The following is a 22,300-nucleotide window of genomic DNA, read 5'->3' on the forward strand; positions in this document are numbered from 1 at the left end:
AGATATTCCTTCATAGATTTAGTTAAGTCAGTAGGTTTATCAGCTTGGCACTGCATAAAAAAGACACTATGGTGGTGGAAAAGGTCTTTGCCAATATCCAAAAGCCTAGAGGGGATATATGCAGACCATCTATGGCAAAGCAGTGTGGTCTGTTAACCATGTCCTCCCAGGCTCTCAAATATTGTACCCCCCCCCCCCACAGATTGACACCAGAAGCTAAGCCAATCATTAAAATCAATCATTTTCTGTTGGTAACGTGGCATCCTCCTTGGAGAAGGCAGTATGCTGCTCAGTGCTACGCTCATACCTGTCTGAGACACACAACAGCAAGATCAATCATGTCTCACTTCATATAGTCAAGGGATTTATTTATTTTTGATTGTTTATTTATTTATTGTTTATTCATTAACTGAGTAACGTGGGCTGGTGCAAGATCCTTGTCAGCTATTACACTGACCATATGGCAATACAGAGATCTATAAGATATCAACAAAGGCACAACACAATGCACAACCAAACAAAACAGTTAGACTGGATAGACACAGAATATGCTACATATAGATAAATGGCTTTAGCACTGCCAGACGTGGACATGGCTGCAGTAGCAAATACATAGCAATCATTAACATTTAACAAGGTGCAAAAAAAAAAAAAATATATATATATATATATATATATATATATATATATATTCACTTTATAATCTCGAAATACTGAAATCTCGAATTTCTGTATCCCGAGACTATAAAGCTGAACAGTCACAATACCGAAACCCCAAAAGAGCGAAATTCAGAATCGCGACTGTTAAATAAACCCTCCACCACACAAACATACACACACCTTCCTCCCCACACTACAACAAACCAAACACAAACACAACAACACAAAGAGATACACCTACCCTACATATAAGCAGGGGGGCAAGCCCCCTGGCACCCCCCATGTGGGGGGCTGTGCCCCCCACACCTCCGCTACTTATATATACTAACTCCGAGGCCACACTAAAAAGACAAAGACACTAAATCTACCACTACATACTCTATATTCTCCTTGCACAAACACACATCACATATTTACAAACACCACCACTCTAAACACTTACACAGTCACACTCTTACCTACCTACCCTAAGCTACACTTAAAATTTCACAACACACTCACATACACTCAAACTCCTACTTAAAACCCTTAAAAAAACATCACTTACCTGAATCTCCAGACATATCCACACAATGACAGGCAAACCATATCCCACAGCACACCAAACCTTACCAAAACAGTAAATCCCATGTAGCGCACCACAACAACCGGTGATTCGACATTCCGAATTCGAGCAAGTGCAGTTTCGCTCAACTGCACTTTTGGCACTTTCATCTCAGGATATTAAAATTCGAGATTTCAGTATTTTGAGATAGTAAAGTGCTTCTATACACACGTATATATATATATATATATATATATATATATATATATATATCAAGGATGTATAATTATTTAATAAGTGAACAAGGCAAATAAGATAGGAGGCAGATATATACTTACTTATAAAGAAATAAGTAGAATCCAGATCAGGGTTAGTGTAAAATTCTGATACAGGATAGCAGTTTATGAAGATGAACAGCAGAGAACATGTTAAAGATTAACCATAATCTCTGATGCAAGCTTGTTTCAAGAGGCAGGGACTAGTTTATGGAACAATTATTCACAAACTGCAAGAGAAAAACTGAAATCTGTTTACATGAAATGAGTATTCACTACTCAGTTCAAGATAGCATAGTTGCTCATATATTATGGACTTCAAACAGCAAACATAAATGATAGCGAGGTAATATCTTTTGGCTCTTGAGTACATGCCATCAGCTATTCTACTGTTACCCCTTGCCATGCGCATAAAGAAGTCACCGGCCGCAGGCCTGCTGGTTTAGTAGGAACCAGTTTTGTCAGCAATACTAAGACTCTGACTTGATGGTCAGCAAATTAAACTCTGATTTAACACTCCCCTATGTTTCTCACTCAGCCAGCTGAGACACTTTGACAGATGTCTTGGGATAGGCCTGGTGGAGACGCAGCTTCGCTTATAAAAGTACAGGGACTGTTGGCAGAAGAACAAGAATCCTTAATATCAACTAAGACCTGACAGCAAATGTTCTAGCCATAAAAGCCTTCATAACCAAATAGGCCCTGAAGTGATGGTATAGAAATATTCTAGATAAGTAGCTCATATAGGCACCTTTTTCTATTAAAGCATGCTTTTTGTGTTGTTGTAGATCTTTATGTTAATAAATTATTCTTTTAACTGGCATCTTTGAGCCAGTGGCGATTTAACTGTGTTGGTATAGGTAAATAGCAACATATTCCTATGGCACACCAAGAAACAGGGAATAACCTACTCTTACCAGAATAGAAATAAACTGATTTTCAGGGAGTGATCTACTATTATTTATTTTTATTTAACTGGGCAATGGTGTTGGTCTGAAGACCCTTTTCAGACATGACCTGAGACATATGGGCAGGTTTGCAAAAAGTTTTACAATACAAAATCAAACTGTACAAATGTGAAACCAAAAAGAAAGCATACACACAAATAAGAGAGGCAGTGTAATGTGCCTTGAGAAAACAAATACAGCTCTGCAAATGAAGTCATTATTAGAATGATGTATGGAGTCTTGTGGTGAAATATGAGAGTTTTTTCTTTATTAAGACCATCCATCTCTCCAAAGAATTGATTTCTAATGACCTCAGAAGAGATCTCCATCTGGGTTACAAATGGAAGCAGATTAGTTAAACCTTCCACAATGAGTTCATTGGTGAGCTCCAGAAAATGGCTGTTTTTTCAACCCACGTTACTCTGCCATTGTTTCATTCCAAAGTTCCAAAGTGCTAAACCCACAAGAACTAGAGGACAGATTCATTCTCATTCTGAAGAACAAGTAGCAAAATTTAAAAAAAAATCATCTCTTTCTTTTGATCAGAATAGTATTATAGACAGGATTCAACTTTTCTTACTACTGCCTTCAAAGACATCAAAACAAGCCTCTGTGTCTTCTTTTTGGACTCTCTTTTGTCATTTGAAAGAGGCTTCTTTAAGACAAATCTAACACAACCAGATTTATTGTGTCATCTTCAGAAAGCAGTTTTTAAACTTTGGCAACATACACTAACAACTTTGTTCCATTTTGTATACCTATGGCTAGGCATTGGAACTGCTATACCTTGACTCCTTCTGCACTGGGGTGCAATGCATGGGCACTGCTGCTTCCACTTTGACCACTCCCAGAGCTTCGAGCGCTAGCCACACTTCCTGTGCTCCCCAAACTACTGCGGTCTCCTCCTACAGAAAAGGTAAGAAGGACAGGTGAATATGACTGCTAAGGCCTCAACAAGCTTATCTTTGCTGATAAATTATACAGTTCTATAACTTGGAAAACAAAATGACACCTGAGATTCTTAAAGTGAGGCATAGACCATGAAAACAGTATAGAATTCTTGGTAAGATCACAACTATTTCTTAACACAAAGGGATTCATTCAAATACTGATTGTTTTAGAGTTAATTTTGTAAACACTCAAGCACGTTTGTGTGATACATTAACTAACTGACGAATACAAGATACTACCAAGTGCAAGAAAAACAGAGTTATATTCACTCTTGAAAAACAAATGTATTTTTAAAATGAATGTTAGGTTTTAAAACAACTCATCATTATCTTTTACTCTAGAAGTGCTTGTCTTTCACATTTACCTAGCAAATGGATTCACTAAGGTTAGTAAACTGGATGTATGAAATGGGACAGAGTCTTGCAGTTTACATGCTTAGTACTGCTGTAGCCCACTAACCGATACATCATGTAGCCCCACAGCTACAATAATTGTGATATCACTGTAGTCCCGCGAGTACAATAACTGTGATATCACTGTAGTCCCATGGGAACAATAACTGGGATATCACTGTAGTCCCATGGGTACAAATCTGTGATATCACTGTAGTCCCACGAGTACAATAACTGTGATATCACTGTAGTCCCACGGGTATAATAACTGTGATATCACTGTAGTCCCACGGGTACAATAACTGTGATATCACTGTAGTCCCATGGGAACAATAACTGGGATATCACTGTAGTCCCATGGGTACAAATCTGTGATATCACTGTAGTCCCACGAGTACAATAACTGTGATATCACTGTAGTCCCACGGGTATAATAACTGTGATATCACTGTAGTCCCATGGGTACAATAACTGGGATATCACTGTAGTCCCATGGGTACAATAATTGTGATATCACTGTAGTCCCACGAGTACAATAACTGTGATATCACTGTAGTCCCATGGGTACAATAACTGTGATATCACTGTAGTCCCATGGATACAATAACTGTGATATCACCATAGTCCCATGGGTACAATAACTATGGTATCACTGTAGTCCCACAGGTACAATAACTGGGATATCAGTGTAGTCCCATGGGTACAATAATTGTGATATCACTGTAGTCCCACGAGTGCAATAATTGTGATATCACTGTAGTCCCATGGGTACAATAACTGTGATATCACTGTATTCCCACGGGTGCAATAACTGTGATATCACTGTAGTCCCATGGGTACAAAAACTGTGATATCACTGTAGTCCCATGGGCACAATAACTGTGATATCACTGTAGTCCCATGGGTACAATAATTGTGATAGCACTGTAGTCCAGTGGGTATATTAACTGTGATATCATTGTAGTCCCATTAGTACAAAAACTGTGATATCACTGTAGTCTCATGGGTACAACAACTGTAATATCACTGTAGTCCCATGGGTACAATAACTGTGATATCACTGTAGTCCCATGGGCACAATAACTGTGATATCACTGTAGTCCCATGGGTACAATATTTGTCATATCACTGTAGTTCCATGGGTACAATAACTGTGATACCATTGTAGTCCCATGGGTACAATAATTGTGATATCACTGTAGCTCCACAGGTACAATAACTGTAATATCACTGTAGTCCCATGGGTACAATAACTGTAATATCACTGTAGTCCCATGGGTACAATAACTGTGATACCACTGTAGTCCCACATGTACAATAACTGTAATATCACTGTAGTCCCATGGGTAGAATAACTGTGATATCACTGTAGTCCCATGGGCACAATAACTGTGATATCACTGTAGCCCCACGGGCACAATAACTGTGATATTACTGTACTCCCAGGGGTACAATAACTGTGATATCACTGTAGACTCACGGGTACAATAACTGTGATATTACTGTAGTCCCATGGGTACAAAAACTGTGATATCACTGTAGTCCCATGGGCACAATAACTGTGATATCACTGTAGTCCCATGGGCACAATAACTGTGATATCACTGTAGTCCCATGGGCACAATAACTGTGATATCACTGTAGTCCCATGGGCACAATAACTGAGATATCACTGTAGATCCATGGGTACAATAACTGCAATATCACTGCAGTCCCATGGGTACAATAACTGTGATATCACTGTAGTCCCATGGGCACAAAAACTGTGATATCACTGTAGTCCCATGGGTACAATAATTGTGATATCACTGTAGTCCCATGGGTACAATAATTGTGATATCACTGTTGTCCCATGGGTACAATAACTGTTATATCACTGTAGTCCCATGGGTACAATAATTGTGATATCACTGTAGTCACACGGGTACAATAACTGTGATATCACTGTAGTCCCATGGGCACAATAACTGTGATATCACTGTAGCCCCACAGGCACAATAACTGTGATATTACTGTAATCCCAGGGGTACAATAACTGTGATATCACTGTAGTCTCACGGGTACAATAACTGTGATATTACTGTAGTCTCATGGGTACAATAACTGTGATATCACTGTAGTCCCATGGGCACAATAACTGTGATATCACTGTAGCCCCACGGGCACAATAACTGTAATATTACTGTAATCCCAGGGGTACAATAACTGTGATATCACTGTAGTCCCATGGGCACAAAAACTGTGATATCACTGTAGTCCCATGGGTACAATAATTGTGATATCAGTGCAGTCCCATGGGTACAATAACTGTGATATCACTGTAGTCCCATGGGTTCAATAACTGTGATATCACTGTAGTCCCATGGGTACAATAACTGTGATATCACTGTAGTCTCACGGATACAATAACTGTGATATTACTGTAGTCCCATGGGTACAATAATTGTGATATCACTGTAGTCCCATGGGTACAATAACTGCGATATCACTGTAGTCCCGTGGGTACAATAACTGTGATATCACTGTAGTCCCATGGGTACAACAAGTGTGATATCACTGTAGTCTCACGGGTACAATAACTGTGATATTACTGTAGTCCCATGGGTACAATAACTGTGATATTACTGTAGTCCCATGGGTACAATAACTGTGATATCACTGTAGTCCCATGGGTACAATAATTGTGATATTACTGTAGTCCCATAGGTGCAATAATTGTGATATCACTGTAGTCCCATGGGTACAATAACTGTGATATCACTGTAGTCCCATGGGTACAATAACTGTGATATCACTGTAGTCTCACGGGTACAATAATTGTGATATCACTGTAGCCCCACGGGTACAATAACTGTAATATCACTGTAGTCCCATGGTTACAATAACTGTAATATCACTGTAGTCCCATGGGTAGAATAACTGTGATATCACTGTAGTCCCATGGGTACAATAACTGTGATATCATTGTAGTCCCATGGGTACAATAATTGTGATATCACTGTAGTCCCATGAGTACAATAACTGTGATATCACTGCAGTCCCATGGGTACAATAACTGTGATATCGCTGTAGTCCCATGGGTACAATAATTGTGATACCACTGTAGTCCCACAGGTACAATAACTGTAATATCACTGTAGTCCCATGGGTACAATAACTGTGATATCACTGTAGTCCCATAGGTAGAATAACTGTGATATCACTGTAGTCCCATGGGTACAATAACTGTGATATCACTGTATGTCCCATAGGTAGAATAACTGTGATATCACTGTAGTCCCTTGGGTAGAATGACTGTGATATCACTGTAGTCCCATGGGCACAATAATTGTGATATCAATGTAGTCCCATGGGCACAATAATGTACAGTTGTGTACACTTACCATAAATGTAGATGTTCGAGTGTATTCACTGGTGCAGTCATCACATTTGGGTTATCTGCTTGCAGTAGCCCTCAGTCGGCCTGATTATCAAAGTCTTGGGTCCTGCATTGGTTGCTGTCTTATCTTCCATGACGTCAGGTAGTCAGAGGTATAAAGCATGCAGCTGACACCATTACATCAGTTTTTCTTGCCCCAGATGTCAGGTGCCCCCATAATGGGAAGCAATTATATAGAAGGTTACAACTCCAACAAAAAAGCAAATACACCAAAAAGCTTTAAGCATAGTGAACAAGAATAGAGGTATAGTCAATAGAAGTCAGGGGGCTGGAAGGAGGGTAACTAGGACTGCAACAGTGAATACACTTGAAAACTGTGATAACACTGTAGTCCCATGGGCACAATAACTGTGATATCACTGTAGCCCCACAGGCACAATAACTGTGATATTACTGTAATCCCAGGGGTACAATAACTGTGATATCACTGTAGTCCCACGGGTACAATAACTGTGATATTACTGTAGTCCCATGGGTACAAAACTGTGATATCACTGTAGTCCCATGGGCACAATAACTGTGATATTACTGTAATCCCAGGGGTACAATAACTGTAATATCACTGTAGTCTCACGGGTACAATAACTGTAATATTACTGTAGTCCCATGGGTACAAATCTGTGATATCATTGTAGTCCCATGGTCACAATAACTGTGATATCATTGTAGTCCCATGGGCACAATAACTGTGATATCACTGTAGTCCCATGGGTACAATAACTGTGATATCACTTTAGTCCCATGGGTAAAATAATTGTGATATCACTGTAGTCCCATGGGTAGAATAACTGTGATATCACTGTAGTCCCATGGGTACAATAACTGTGATATCACTGTAGTCCCATGGGTATAATAACTGTGATATCACTGTAGTCCCATGGGTACAATAATTGTGATATCACTGTAGTCCCATGGGTACAATAATTGTGATATCACTGTAGTCCTATGGGTACAATAACTGTGATATCACTGTAGTCCCATGGGTACAATAACTGTGATATCACTGTAGTCTCATGGGTCCAATAATTGTGATATCACTGTAGCCTCACGGGTACAATAACTGTAATATCACTGTAGTCCCATGGGTACAATAACTGTAATATCACTGTAGTCCCATGGGTACAATAACTGTGATACCACTGTAGTCCCACAGGTACAATAACTGTAATATCACTGTAGTCCCATGGGTAGAATAACTGTGATATCACTGTAGTCCCATGGGTACAATAACTGTGATATCACTGTAGTCCCATGGGTACAATAACTGTGATATCACTGTAGTCCCATGGGCACAATAACTGTGATATCACTGTAGTCCCATGGGTACAATAATTGTGATATCACTGTAGTCCAATGGGTACAATAACTGTGATATTACTGTCGTCCCACTGGTGCAATAACTGATATCACTATAGTCCCATGGGTACAATAACTGTGATATCACTGTAGTCCCACGGGTACAACTGTGATATCACTGCAGTCCCATGGGTACAATAACTGTGATATCACTGTAGTCCCATGGGTACAATAATTGTGATACCACTGTAGTCCCACAGGTACAATAATTGTAATATCACTGTACTCCCATGGGTACAATAACTGTGATACCACTATAGTCCCATGGGTACAATAATTGTGATACCACTGTAGTCCCATGGGTACAATAATTGTGATATCACTGTAGTCCAACAGGTACAGTAAATGTGATATTATTGTAGTCCCACGGGTACAATAACTGTAATATCACTGTAGTCCCATGGGTACAATAACTGTGATATCACTGTAGTCCCACTGGTACAATAACTGTGATATCACTGCAGTCCCATGCGTACAATAACTGTGATATCGCTGTAGTCCCATGGGTACAATAATTGTGATACCACTGTAGTCCCACAGGTACAATAACTGTAATATCACTGTAGTCCCATGGGTACAATAACTGTGATATCACTGTAGTCCCATAGGTAGAATAACTGTGATATCACTGTAGTCCCTTGGGTAGAATGACTGTGATATCACTGTAGTCCCACAGGTACAATAACTGTAATATCACTGTAGTCCCATGGGTAGAATAAATGTGATATCACTGTAGTCCCATGGGTACAATAACTGTGATATCACTGTAGTCCCATAGGTAGAATAACTGTGATATCACTGTAGTCCCTTGGGTAGAATGACTGTGATATCACTGTAGTCCCATGGGCACAATAATTGTGATATCAATGTAGTCCCATGGGCACAATAACTGTGATATCACTGTAGTCCCATGGGCACAATAACTGTGATATCACTGTAGTCTCACGGATACAATAACTGTGATATTACTGTAGTCCCATGGGTACAATAATTGTGATATCACTGTAGTCCTATGGGTACAATAATTGTGATATCACTGTAGTCCCATGGGTACAATAATTGTGATATCACTGTAGTCCTATGGGTACAATAACTGTGATATCACTGTAGTCCCATGGGTACAATAACTGTGATATCACTGTAGTCTCACGGGTCCAATAATTGTGATATCACTGTAGCCTCACGGGTACAATAACTGTAATATCACTGTAGTCCCATGGGTACAATAACTGTAATATCACTGTAGTCCCATGGGTACAATAACTGTGATACCACTGTAGTCCCACAGGTACAATAACTGTAATATCACTGTAGTCCCATGGGTAGAATAACTGTGATATCACTTTAGTCCCATGGGTACAATAACTGTGATATCACTGTAGTCCCATGGGTACAATAACTGTGATATCACTGTAGTCCCATGGGCACAATAACTGTGATATCACTGTAGTCCCATGGGTACAATAATTGTGATATCACTGTAGTCCAACGGGTACAATAACTGTGATATTATTGTCGTCCCACTGGTGCAATAACTGATATCACTGTAGTCCCATGGGTACAATAACTGTGATATCACTGTAGTCCCACGGGTACAACTGTGATATCACTGCAGTCCCATGGGTACAATAACTGTGATATCACTGTAATCCCATGGGTACAATAATTGTGATACCACTGTAGTCCCACAGGTACAATAATTGTAATATCACTGTACTCCCATGGGTACAATAACTGTGATACCACTATAGTCCCATGGGTACAATAATTGTGATACCACTGTAGTCCCATGGGTGCAATAATTGTGATATCACTGTAGTCCAACAGGTACAATAAATGTGATATTATTGTAGTCCCACGGGTACAATAACTGTGATATCACTGTAGTCCCATGGGTACAATAACTGTGATATCACTGTAGTCCCACTGGTACAATAACTGTGATATCACTGCAGTCCCATGGGTACAATATCTGTGATATCGCTGTAGTCCCATGGGTACAATAATTGTGATACCACTGTAGTCCCACAGGTACAATAACTGTAATATCACTGTAGTCCCATGGGTACAATAACTGTGATATCACTGTAGTCCCATAGGTAGAATAACTGTGATATCACTGCAGTCCCTTGGGTAGAATGACTGTGATATCACTGTAGTCCGACAGGTACAATAACTGTAATATCACTGTAGTCCCATGGGTAGAATAACTGTGATATCACTGTAGTCCCATGGGTACAATAACTGTGATATCACTGTAGTCCCATAGGTAGAATAACTGTGATATCACTGTAGTCCCTTGGGTAGAATGACTGTGATATCACTGTAGTCCCATGGGCACAATAATTGTGATATCAATGTAGTCCCATGGGCACAATAATGTACAGTTGTGTACACTTACCATAAATGTAGATGTTCGAGTGTATTCACTGGTGCAGTCATCACATTTTGGTTATCTGCTTGCAGTAGCCCTCAGTCGGCCTGATTATCAAAGTCTTGGGTCCTGCATTGGTTGCTGTCTCATCTTCCATGACGTCAGGTAGTCAGAGGTATAAAGCATGCAGCTGACGCCATTACATCAGTTTTTCTTGTCCCAGATGTCAGGTGCCCCCATAATGGGAAGCAATTATATGGAAGGTTACACCACCAACAAAAAAGCAAATACACCAAAAAGCTTTAAGCATAGTGAACAAGAATAGAGGTATAGTCAATAGAAGTCAGGGGGCTGGAAGGAGGGTAACTAGGACTGCAACAGTGAATACACTCAAACATCTATATTTATGGTAAATGTGCACAACTGTACTATGTTATTCATGTTTCACGGTTGCAGTCATCACATTTGGGTAGATTCCCAAAGCTAAGGATGAGTGGAGGCAATTAGATAGCATTAGGACCAGCTATAAGGCCCTGCAAGACTGCAGTGGCAAAGCCAGCTCTGGATTTAGAAAAAATTGACAAGTCATATTGCTTAATAAAGGTATGTACAAAACTCCAGGTAGCAGCTTCTAGGGTGTCCCTGGTAGGGGCACCTCTGAGAAAGGCTGTAGAGGTAGATGCAGCCCTGGCTGAATGTGGTCTTATCCCTCCATAGTGCTTATAGCAGAAATGAATGGAGTGGCCTATCCACTTAGAAATGGTTTTCTTTGAAATGGCCTAGCCCTCTGCCCCTGCAGCAAATGCAACCAGCAGCTGTTCAGATTTCCTGAGAGGTTTAGTCCTGTCCAAGTAAAATCTAAGTTGTCTGTGCACATCCAAGGAGTGCAATATTTGTTCCCCTTTGTTCTGTGGATTAGAAAAGAAGGTTGCAAATGAATGGACTGATTAAGGGCCACACTGGATACCACCTTGGGCATGAAGGAGGGATTGGTCCTGAGGGACACCCTGTCTGCATGAAAGATGATGAAAGGCTCCACAGCCATGAGAGCCTGTAATTCAGGCACCCTTCTTGCTGAAGTGATGGCTAGAAGGAAGGCTGTTTTCCAAGAAAGGAATTTCAACTCTGCATTTGCAGCTGGCTCAAAGGGAGGTAGAGTGAGCTTTTCCAATACAAAGTTAAGGTCCCAGGCTGAGGTAGGGGCACTCCTGGGTGGTCTTATGTTTTTGGCCCCTCTGAGGAACTGCTTCAACATTGGGTGAGAGAAGAGGGTTGGTTCTGTATTGTAATGAGCTGAAATGGCTGAGGCATGAATTTTGATGGAGGAAAAGGAAAGGCCCTTGTGAAGCATCTCAGTTAAGTATTGAAGTATCTGAGGTAAATTGGGTGCTGCTGTACCCATCCCCTGAGTTTGGCTTCAGGAACAGAATCTTTTCCATTTTTCAACATAGGATTTTATAGTACTAGGCCTCCTTGCCTCCAGAATGACATTCATCACTTGCTTACTGAGGGATGGTAATGGAGAGATCTGGTAATTAGCCAGGCTGTTAGGTTCAGGGTTTGAAGCTGTGGGTGCAGAATCTGGTCCTCCTGTTGGGACAGCAGGACAGGGGTCTGAAGCAGGTGCCAAGGAGCCAGCAGTGACACACTGCACAAGAGGGGGTACCAGTGTTGGCGTGGCCAGTCTGGTGCAATCAGTATTGTCCTTGGTTTGTCCTGTTTGATCTTTAGTAGTGCCTTGGAGAGGAGAGGCAGAGGAGGAAAGGCATAAACTGATAGGTTTTTCCAGGTGAAGGACAGGGCATCCACTTTCCAAGCTTGTTTGTGGGGAGTCCTTGTGCAGAATTTGTGCAATTGGTAGTTGTGGGGGGAGGCAAACAGGTCTATCTCTGGGCTCCCCTATTTGTTTCTCAACATGTTGAATATCTTTGATTCCAGTTTTCACTCGTGTGTGTCCAGGAGATTTCTGCTTAGGTCGTCTGCCAGTGTATTTAGCTTTCCTGGCAGGAATTGAGCCTGTAGGTGCACTTGGTAGCTCAAGGCTGTGTTCCACAGAGCCATGGCTAGTCTGCAGAGAGGATATGAGTGGGTTCCTCCCTGCTTGTTTATGTACCACATAACAGTGGTGTTGTCCGTCTTTACCAATAATTGTCCTGGAAGAATGTGGTCCTTGAAGGCTATCAGAGCATTCTGTACAGCTAACATTTCTTTTTGATTGATATGCAGGTGCATTTGACTTGGGTTCCATTTGCCCTGAATGCACTTCCCTGCCAAGTGAGCCCCCCATGCATAGTCTGATGTGTCTGTTGTTAGGGTTTGGGTGGCAGGGGGTAGAGTGAATGGCAGTCCCTTGTTGTGGTGGCAGGCCTCTGCCCACCAAAGGAACTCTATCTGTAGACAAGGTATGATAGGAATCATTGATTCTAGTTCCTGAGAATGTTGACACTATAGGCTTTTTAGATACCATTGTAGTTTCCTCATATGCAGTCTTGCATATAGAATTAGTTGAATGCAGGAGGCCATGAACCCCAGGGCTTGCAGTATTTTCCTTGCAGATAGCTGGGTCTTTGTGGCCAGTAGTTTGAAGTAGGCTGTCAAATGAACTTGTTTCTCTGGCATGAGGTAGGCCATCTGGGAAGGTGTATTCAAGCTTGCTCCCAGGAATACCATTTGTTGGCAGGGTACAAGATGTGATTTCTTTTCGTTTATGGCATACCCCAGAGAAGTTAGCAATTTCTTTACAAATGCCAGATGTTTTAATAGTATGTCCTGGCTTTCTGCCTGAATTAGACAATTGTCCAGGTATGGGTATATTTGAATATTTCTTTGCCTGCAAAATGCAATGGCTGGAGCTAGGTACTTTGTGAATACCCTGGGCTCAGTAGATAAGCCAAAGGGCAGTGCAGAGAACTGATAGTGCATGTAGCCTGCTTTGAAGCGTAGGTATCTTCTGTAAGATTCCCTTATTGGGATGTGCAGGTAGGCTTCCTTTAAATCCAGTGTTGCCAACCAGGCATCTTTGCCTAGCACAGGAAGCAGCTGATGAAGAGTTAGCATCTTGAATTTTGGGATTACCAAAAATGTGTTTAGGATAGACAGGTCCAGGATAGGACACCAGGAACTGTCTTTTCTGGGTAACAGAAATAATCTTGAGTAGAAACCTTGTCCCCATTCTTCTGGGACAGGTTGAATAGCCCTGATGCTTAAAAAATAGAGAACTAGCTTTTGAGCCTCTGCCCACTGATTTGGGGGTAAATCTGGTCAACCATTTGGGGTTGGTAAGGAGTGGAAGTGGAATCTGTATCCTTAGGAAACTATATTTAAAACCCATTTGTCCTGGGTAATGAGTTCCCAATTTTTTGCCTGCAGGGCAATCTTTCCCCCTAAAGGAACAGTCAGTTGTGCAGGGCTTGGAGGGTTTAAAGTTAAGTCATTGAGACAGTGTACCATAGGGGGGAGTCTTACCACTCCCTGCTTTGGAAGTGGGAGCCCTCTACTGCTTAGTCCTGTGAGTACCTTGGGACTGAAGCCTTGGTGTTCTTCTGGTTCTGATTCTGGACTGAGAAGGCCTGGAAGAGGCAGGAAAGGACCAATACAGAGGGCCAATTCCTACTAAATCTGGGAAGCTGTACTTGCAGGACATCTTTAACAGTTTGCATAGATTTTGCTTTTTCCTCCATCTTTTTAAGTACTTCTGCTTTGTTGCCAAACAGGCGGTCTTGGTTTAAGGGAGCATCCAGCAATTTAGCTTTTACATGATCTGGCAAAGATTGCTCCTTAAGCCAAGCATGCCTTCTAAGTACAGACCCAGTCACAGCAGCCCTGCAAGATGCCTCTAATGAATCAAAACCACATTACAAAGTATGTTTTCCAACTTGTTCAGCAGCATGCATTAAATCATGTAAATCTTTATTTTCAGCACAGTCAGGAATCAACATAATTTTCTGTTTATGCAATCCGATAATATGCTGCTGATACTTTAACATATGAAACTGGCAGTTTAAGGCCCTAATGGCCAAGGCTGCAGAAGTGTATACCTTCTTACCCCATCTATCCAGTGCCCTGGAATCTCTATAAGAAGGGGTAGGATTTTTGGCAGTAGTAGCCTTAATGCCCTTGGGTCCCTGTGAAATGGTCTCAGTATCTGCAGTAGGATTTTTAAAGAGAAACTTGTGAGAGTCAGGAATCCTGTAATACCCATCAGGTTTTCTGGGAGCAGGAGGTAAAGAGTCAGGGCCACCAAGCTATAGGGGTGATATTTTATAACTGGCAGGTCATGCATTCAAATGATTCATGATTAATTCAGGTGAATATAGGAAATATTGGGATGTGGTTAATGAATGCAAATGGTGCAAGGAAGGAGCAAGCAAAATACAAGCAGGGTACATCCTAGGGTCAGAAGGGGACTGCATAAACTTTGAGCTACTCCATTTGCATAAAGGAAATACTGATGGTATAGAGAGGTAAGGGGAGGAAGAGGTGAGTACTGGCAAGTTGCAAATGGTCTTGTGCGTCAATTGCCTTGAATTTCATATGATTGTGTGACCACTAGAGGTAGGACAGATGCATTAATCAGCTTGTATGACCTCTAGAGGTAGGACAGATGCATTAATCAGCTTGTATGACCTCTAGAGGTAGGACAGATGCATTAATCAGCTTGTATGACCTCTAGAGGTAGGACAGATGCATTAATCAGCTTGTATGACCTCTAGAGGTAGGACAGATGCATTAATCAGCTTGTATGACCTCTAGAGGTAGGACAGATGCATTAATCAGCTTGTATGACCTCTAGAGGTAGGACAGATGCATTAATCAGCTTGTATGACCTCTAGAGGTAGGACAGATGCATTAATCAGCCAGCAGCAGTAACAGGAAGGTACAAAACAGAGCAGAAAGATGGGAAGTCTACAATAAAACTCCCCAGACCTAGTGAACTGAAATGATAACAATGTGGTACCAGAAAGTAGATACAAAGTGGAAGAGGACAGCAGTTCTGTTGGGGACAGAAGTACTTGCTATGATGACTGCAACAGAAAATACATTTCTGTATCCTTGGGGCAGGAACATCTCAGGTGGCACTGGGGAGCAAAAGAGGAATCCATAAATCATGCTATACACTGTTCATTGTGGTCAGTAGAGATGGGCACAGGTGAATTTGATGAATGGATGATGAGAGTATCCCGATGGGTTACCTTATGTACTTCTTTTGAGAATTTCTTTATACATAGTGTTAGATGGAGAGAAGAAGAAATTAACTATTCAATTTCCATACCTATTGTGCAAGTACACATTGGACACAGCCAGTGAAACTCTTTTAAACGTTAAAAATGGTGCGACAACCCTTGTGTAACTGTCTACATGAGCACGCAAGATGTGGTTACTAAAAAAACTGCCACAGCAAAAAGTAATAGAAGCAGAAAGTTTCTGCAGGAATGCAGGCAGCACAGCAACCTTCTCTGACCAACTTGTACCAACTTTTATTAGTACAATTGATCATTACAGGGGTCAGTGGATAGCTGAAGTAGTGGTGTTGTGAACAGGATTATGGAATATTAAAACACTGAAGGAGATTGAGGGTACAGACTGTGAACCACATGCATCAAAGTCCAGCTGAGAAGGATCTTCTCAAAGAGAAGCTATAGCAAGAAATCAAATTAAGAGTTCCTTTAAATTAAATTATGGGTGAGTTCTGATGGCGCAAATAAGGGTAGAAAGGAAGGTAATGGGGTTAATAAGTGCCAAAGTGATGAACTGAGGGTGATGCTTCTTAATCTCAGGTAAGAAATGAGGCAGATGCATGCTGTACTGGTATAGGGGGTGTATGCACTACAGGCATTAAGGCAAATGTGGCTACAAATGTACGGGATATGGAATGGGGTGAGAGAGGAAGTCAGATGTCCAGTAGAGGTGGAAGGTAGCAGTGTGATAGCAATGCGTACTCGTGATGGGGATAAAAGGCACTTTAAAACAGATTGATAATGATAAAGAAAATGAAGAGAAGTGTTGTCCTTGATGTGAGGGGGAGAAGCCTGGGGGCCACTGATAGATATTCACAATATATTGATCCATAGATGCAAGAATGAGTAATGATCTGCTAGAAAGCAAAATTACTGGATGGTTTGGGGGCATGCTGATAGGGACCTTAGTCTACCAGCACTAAAGCAGGGAGTGTCTGTGTTTAGGGTTCAAAATGAGAAGGAAACTGTAGAAGCTTTAGTGTAAGCTAATCTTGAGCAGTGAATGTGGCCCCAAACAGGAAAAGGAGTGTGTATGACTAATGAAGGAAGTGTGACAGCTGATGACATGAGACAGTAACTGGCTAGTAGTGGTCATGTCACTATGTGATACACAAATCCAGGAGTAGATGTGAGCCAGATGAAAAATCTGGTGGTACATAATACAGAAGCCTAGCAGGAACAGGCAAGAGTGGGCCAGCTGTGTGACTGTGTTAAGGATGAAGTGAATAAGAACAAATAACCCCATACTAGGTGAAGGAAAAAGTATGGAAATAGCAAGACAGTTTATCAAAAAACAAAAAAAAAAAAAACAAAAGACAGACCCATAAAAGGGTGAGAAGCAAAGGGCTGCATGAGAATAAGCAGCATCGTGACATCAAAAGAGTGAGAAATGCAGCAGTTACTGATTCTGTGAGCTGGGATACAGGATCTGAATTGCTTAGACATAGCAAGGCCTTGTTAAGGTTAATTTTCTTGGCTGCCACAAAAGAAATTGCTGCAAAATTGAAATCAAAGTCTAAACCAACTTTATTTGACGTAGTAAATATTGTAACAGATAAAAGAACTGCAAGTGAGATCTTTAGAAAAGGGTAGTAGCAAATTAAATAGAAAAAAATGGAAACTGTGGGAACTATACATGAGGAATAATGTTTTGGGGGAAGAGTGAGATTTAAATTTATGTTATGGTGATTTGATAATTGTATAAAAGAATATATGTGATGTAAAATGTGTGCAACTGTGAACTTGTTAACATGGTTTGTTTTCTTTTATATAAATGTATGTTTGCCTAAGTCTTAAGTGCTAATTCAATAAAGATGTTAAAAAATGCAGCAGTACTCTTTCAAAAGGCTAAGTAGGCCAAGTTAGTGACAAAAGAGATGTCTAGTGGAATGAAGGATAATATCTTTTTTTTTCAGATACACTGGCAATCATAAGATGAATTGATGAGATTGCTTTACTAGAAATGAAGGTAGGCAAGGCAAAAATGCTGCAGAAGAGTCAGAATTACAAAATAAATTATTCCCCTCTCGACTAGGAAGAATGCTTGCAAGGGAAGGTAGAGAGAGTATGAAAGGGACAAAAGGACAGTTGGAAGAGTGACTAGTGAGGAAGTAGGACTAGAACCCATGAGTTTACAGAGGAAGTTTATTTAGCTGTTTGTTAGCTGTTTAAACTGGTCAAGGCACAAGGTCAGGGTCAGCTAAATCCAGAGGGTTAACTACTAACATGGGCACTTAGTGAACTTCTGAAAAACATTATATGCTCTCCGTAATAATCAGTATTTTTTGCTAAAACACTGTGTCTGACAACACTCCTCTGTATACATGTCTTCCTATGAAGGAACCAAGTAAATACAGCCCTTTTTGTCCAACTTGCATCTGGGTGGGGGGGGGGGGTTTAAAGGAAACAAATCTGTATTGCAAGTTGGTGGAGTTTCTGAATACTGATTCTGTCCCTGATGGAGTTCACAGCATATGCCTTGTTCTTTCAAAATAATTCATTTCCATGACTGACATAACACTAGGGTTGCCAAAACTGGAGTAAGACCACACCCCCTGCATCACCTGTAACCCCGCCCATTCCCAACCCCTCTCCCCCCATGCCCCACTTATTTTGTGATGTCACTATGACATCACCTGATGGGGAATGTGCACTTTCTACGTTGCTGATGCTTGGTTTCAGCTGATTTATAGGTTCATAGGTTGGTACTAGGCTACCGGCCCTAGGGCCTATACAACCCTAGCCATAACAATTCCCTGGCTATTTCTTCCCAGAATATTTATTTCCCTGGTCCCCTGTCTAGCGTGAAGTGATCCCCAGGGTGAATTTCCTACCTCCCATCTAATCATCAAGGTTCCTTTTGAAAAGGGCCAAAGAGGCGCTCAGCTTGACATGTATGAGCAGTCTATTCCAGAGTACAGGGAGTCTCTGGGTCAGGAACCTATCTCTCCAGCATGTTTTATTCATTGTGATGGCCAGGTTTAGATCCCTAGAAGATGTGGCTCTGAGGGATTGGGATTTCTTTAAGTGTAGCATGTCCAACAGCTCTGGGTTTGACATGGCCTTGTATGTTAAGCAGAGATCACCTCTGAGTAGGCGATATGCAACAAAGTATAGCTGGAGTTTTTTTAGATGGTCACATAGGGCATCTGCTTTAGGCTTGTGATTCTTTTAGTAAGGTATTTCTGTGGCCTTTCCAGTTGTTGCAGATGTCTTGTAAGGTACTTACCAAATGGGGTATTGTACTCTATAATGGGTCTAATGAGGGATGAGTACAGTGGTACAATGACCTCTTTTTTTCTGGATGAAAAGCCCTTAGTGATGAGGTGTGCCACATAGAAAGATTTCCTGACTGTTGTGGCGATGTGGTTATCGAAGGCGAGACCACTGTCCACCTGTGTCCCTAAGTCCCTTATCATACTTCCGGTGTTTAGTGTACTGCCACTTATGTGGTAATTCCCAAAGGGGATAACTTTACATTTCTTGGCATTTAGCTTGAGCCTGTGGCTCTGGCACCAAGCATCTGTTTCTGTAAGGCCGTTTTGTAAAATATCCACAACATTTGGGGATTCAATAATGGCTCCCAGTTTGCAGTCATCTGCAAACTCTGTTAGCCAGAGTCCCTTAGTGCTGGCCTGTACTTCAGAGAAGTAGATGCCAAACAAGAGCGGTCCCAGGACTGAACCCTGAGGTACTCCACTTGTCACTTGTCTGGAGCTGGATTTTGAGTTGGCTACTTTTACAGTGTGGGTTCTGTCAGTAAGCCAGTTGGCAGCCCATCAAGTGATGTAGGGATTAATGCCCAGCTTAGTAAGTTTATCTCTGATTCCAAAGTGGGGGATGGTGTCAAAGGCCTTGGTGAGGTCCAGATAGGCTGTGTGGACCACCTTACCCTCGTCCATGGCTCTGGAGACTGATTCAAAGAAGTCAATCAGGTTGAGGAGACAAGATCGTCCCTTTATGAAACCAAACTGGGTGGGGTCCAGTGTTTGAAGGTTGCCAATGTCTTTGTTTACAAATTCCATGATAATGCGTTCCATGGCTTTGCAGATCAGGCTTGTCAGACTGATAAGACGATAGTTCCCGGGGTTCCAAGGTGGATCCCCCCTTGTGGAGTGAGATAACTGTAGCTGTTAGCCACTCATTGGGCATGAAGCCTGAGGTGAGGCTATGATTAAACATGACACTTAGGTGAGGTGCCAGTTCATTTTGTAGTTCATGTAGTACACAAACCGGGATGTCGTCTGGTCCAATGGATGCTGTATTCTTAGCTTTGGAGAGTGTGTTTTTTACCTGTAGGGCCGTGATTACCAGAATTTGGCAAGCTTTTGGTATTGAGATGGGCCCTTTAGGGGGTGAAGTTGGCACTGAAACGATCTGCCAGGATATTGGCAATATCCTTGGGATCAGTATATTTAATGCCATTCTTTTGTAGCTCAGAGCAGATCTGAGTATTGGCATTTAGATACTTGACATAACTATAGAATGCCTTGTGGTTGTCCTTGGAATCTTTGGCAATTTTATTTTCATTACTAGCTTTGGAGGATTTTATGAGGGCTCTCAGCTTCTTACTGAGGCTGGTAAGGGAGTATTTTGTATCCTGGGATTTTCCTCTTTTCTGCAACAGTTCCTTCCTTCTGTTGTATAGTATGTTTATGGCAGGGGACCACCAGATTGGCTTCCTTTTTTTGGAGGAGAGCATCTTGGTTCTACTTGGAAAGGCACGATTCATGCACAAGTGGATGTGCTCGTACAGTGCCTAAGTGTAAGATTCAGCAGTCAAACTTTCAGTTCCTGTCTGCATGGGTGTCATGAAGTTTATCACTTCTGACTTGAGTAGCATGAAGTTGGCTTTGGAGAAGATTTTTATGGAGGTTTCCCTACAGGGGGGTGGGGGTGGGATGTGGACGTCAAGAGTGATTAGCTTATGGTCAGACCTGACCAACGAGGGAGTGACCACTGGTGTGGAGCATTGATCTCCCATGTTGTTAATGACCAGGTCTAGGATATTTGAGCCCCTGGTGGGACTATGGATTAGTTGATCTAGGGCATTAGAATTTATGAATTCCAAGAACCGTTGGGCAAATGTGTTGGTACCTGAGTAGTTTTCCCAGTTAATGGCACAGTAGTTGAAATCACCCAGTATTAGGGTGTTTGGTTGTATCTTAATATTTTCCAGTATGTTTAGAAAGGTGTAGTGAGAATCTTGGGGCATACAATTTGGATTGCAGTCTTACCTAGTGTTAGTTGCACCTGTAGAATTTCAGAAGCATTGTGTTGGGCAACTAGCCTGGAGGTGTGAATATCCTTGTTGAATATGGACACTCCTCCACCTTTAGTGCTTCGGTCCTGGTTTGGTGGCTGAAAAGTGTGATAAGAGTTGTAGCCTGGTATTGCAGGGGTGCTCTCTGGAGCCTTGAACCAGGTCTCAGTTACTGCACAGATATCGATGTTCTCCAATTTAAGGAGTGCCTCGAGAGAGTGCATTTTGAGGTTTAGACTATGAGCATTGAGTAGCATTACCCTCAGATTTTGGATGCTTATATCTGTTACAGTGGTGGCTTTGTTCTTTGAGCCTTGCCTAAAAAAGGCACTATACAGGTGGCAAGAACCTTGGCCAGTGACCTGAATCTCAGAGGCGACAGGTGCAGATAATCTCTGGCAAAGCATCGTGGTCTGTCGATCATGTCTTCCCAGGCAGACAGATACTGGATCCCCTTTTAATGACACCAGAAACTTAGCCAATTGTTGAAGTCAATCATTTTCTCCTTATACTGTGGTATAATTCTGGGCGAAGGCAGGATGCTACTCAGGGCTAGGGTCATACCTGCCTGGGGCCACATGATCTGAGAGCTCTTCCATGTCTCTTTTCATGTAGCCCAGGGAGGTTTGCCTTTCTGTAAAAAAGCATTGTAACTCAGCCGATGTAACAAACTCTGGTAATGTTTCCATTTTGAAACAGAATACTGGAGTTTGTACAGTGTTTTCCAGACTACCGGAGAATCAATTTGATTAACAGATAGTCTGGAAAAAAAAGGAGAGGTGGCAATGGCAGCCCTATACATGCACATATCTGACTGCCTCCTTTCATCTGGGTTGTCTTCAGTAATTCAAATCCCTATTTC

At 41.6% G+C, this 22,300-nt stretch overlaps 1 protein-coding gene across 1 annotated transcript in view; it reads right to left on the reverse strand.

The window, feature by feature from the left end:
- Positions 1 to 22,300, reverse strand: part of CASKIN1 (CASK interacting protein 1) — a 1,590,276-nt gene that overhangs the window by 422,793 nt on the left and 1,145,183 nt on the right. Inside the window, 1 exon segment of the mRNA XM_044089212.1 lies at positions 3,213 to 3,331. Within this exon segment, the coding sequence (XP_043945147.1) occupies positions 3,213 to 3,331 (119 nt within the window).

Source organism: Protopterus annectens, chromosome 12.part0, assembly GCF_019279795.1.
Source record: "Protopterus annectens isolate FY-2018-M chromosome 12.part0, PAN1.0, whole genome shotgun sequence".
NCBI classification, from domain to species: Eukaryota; Metazoa; Chordata; order Ceratodontiformes; family Protopteridae; genus Protopterus; species Protopterus annectens.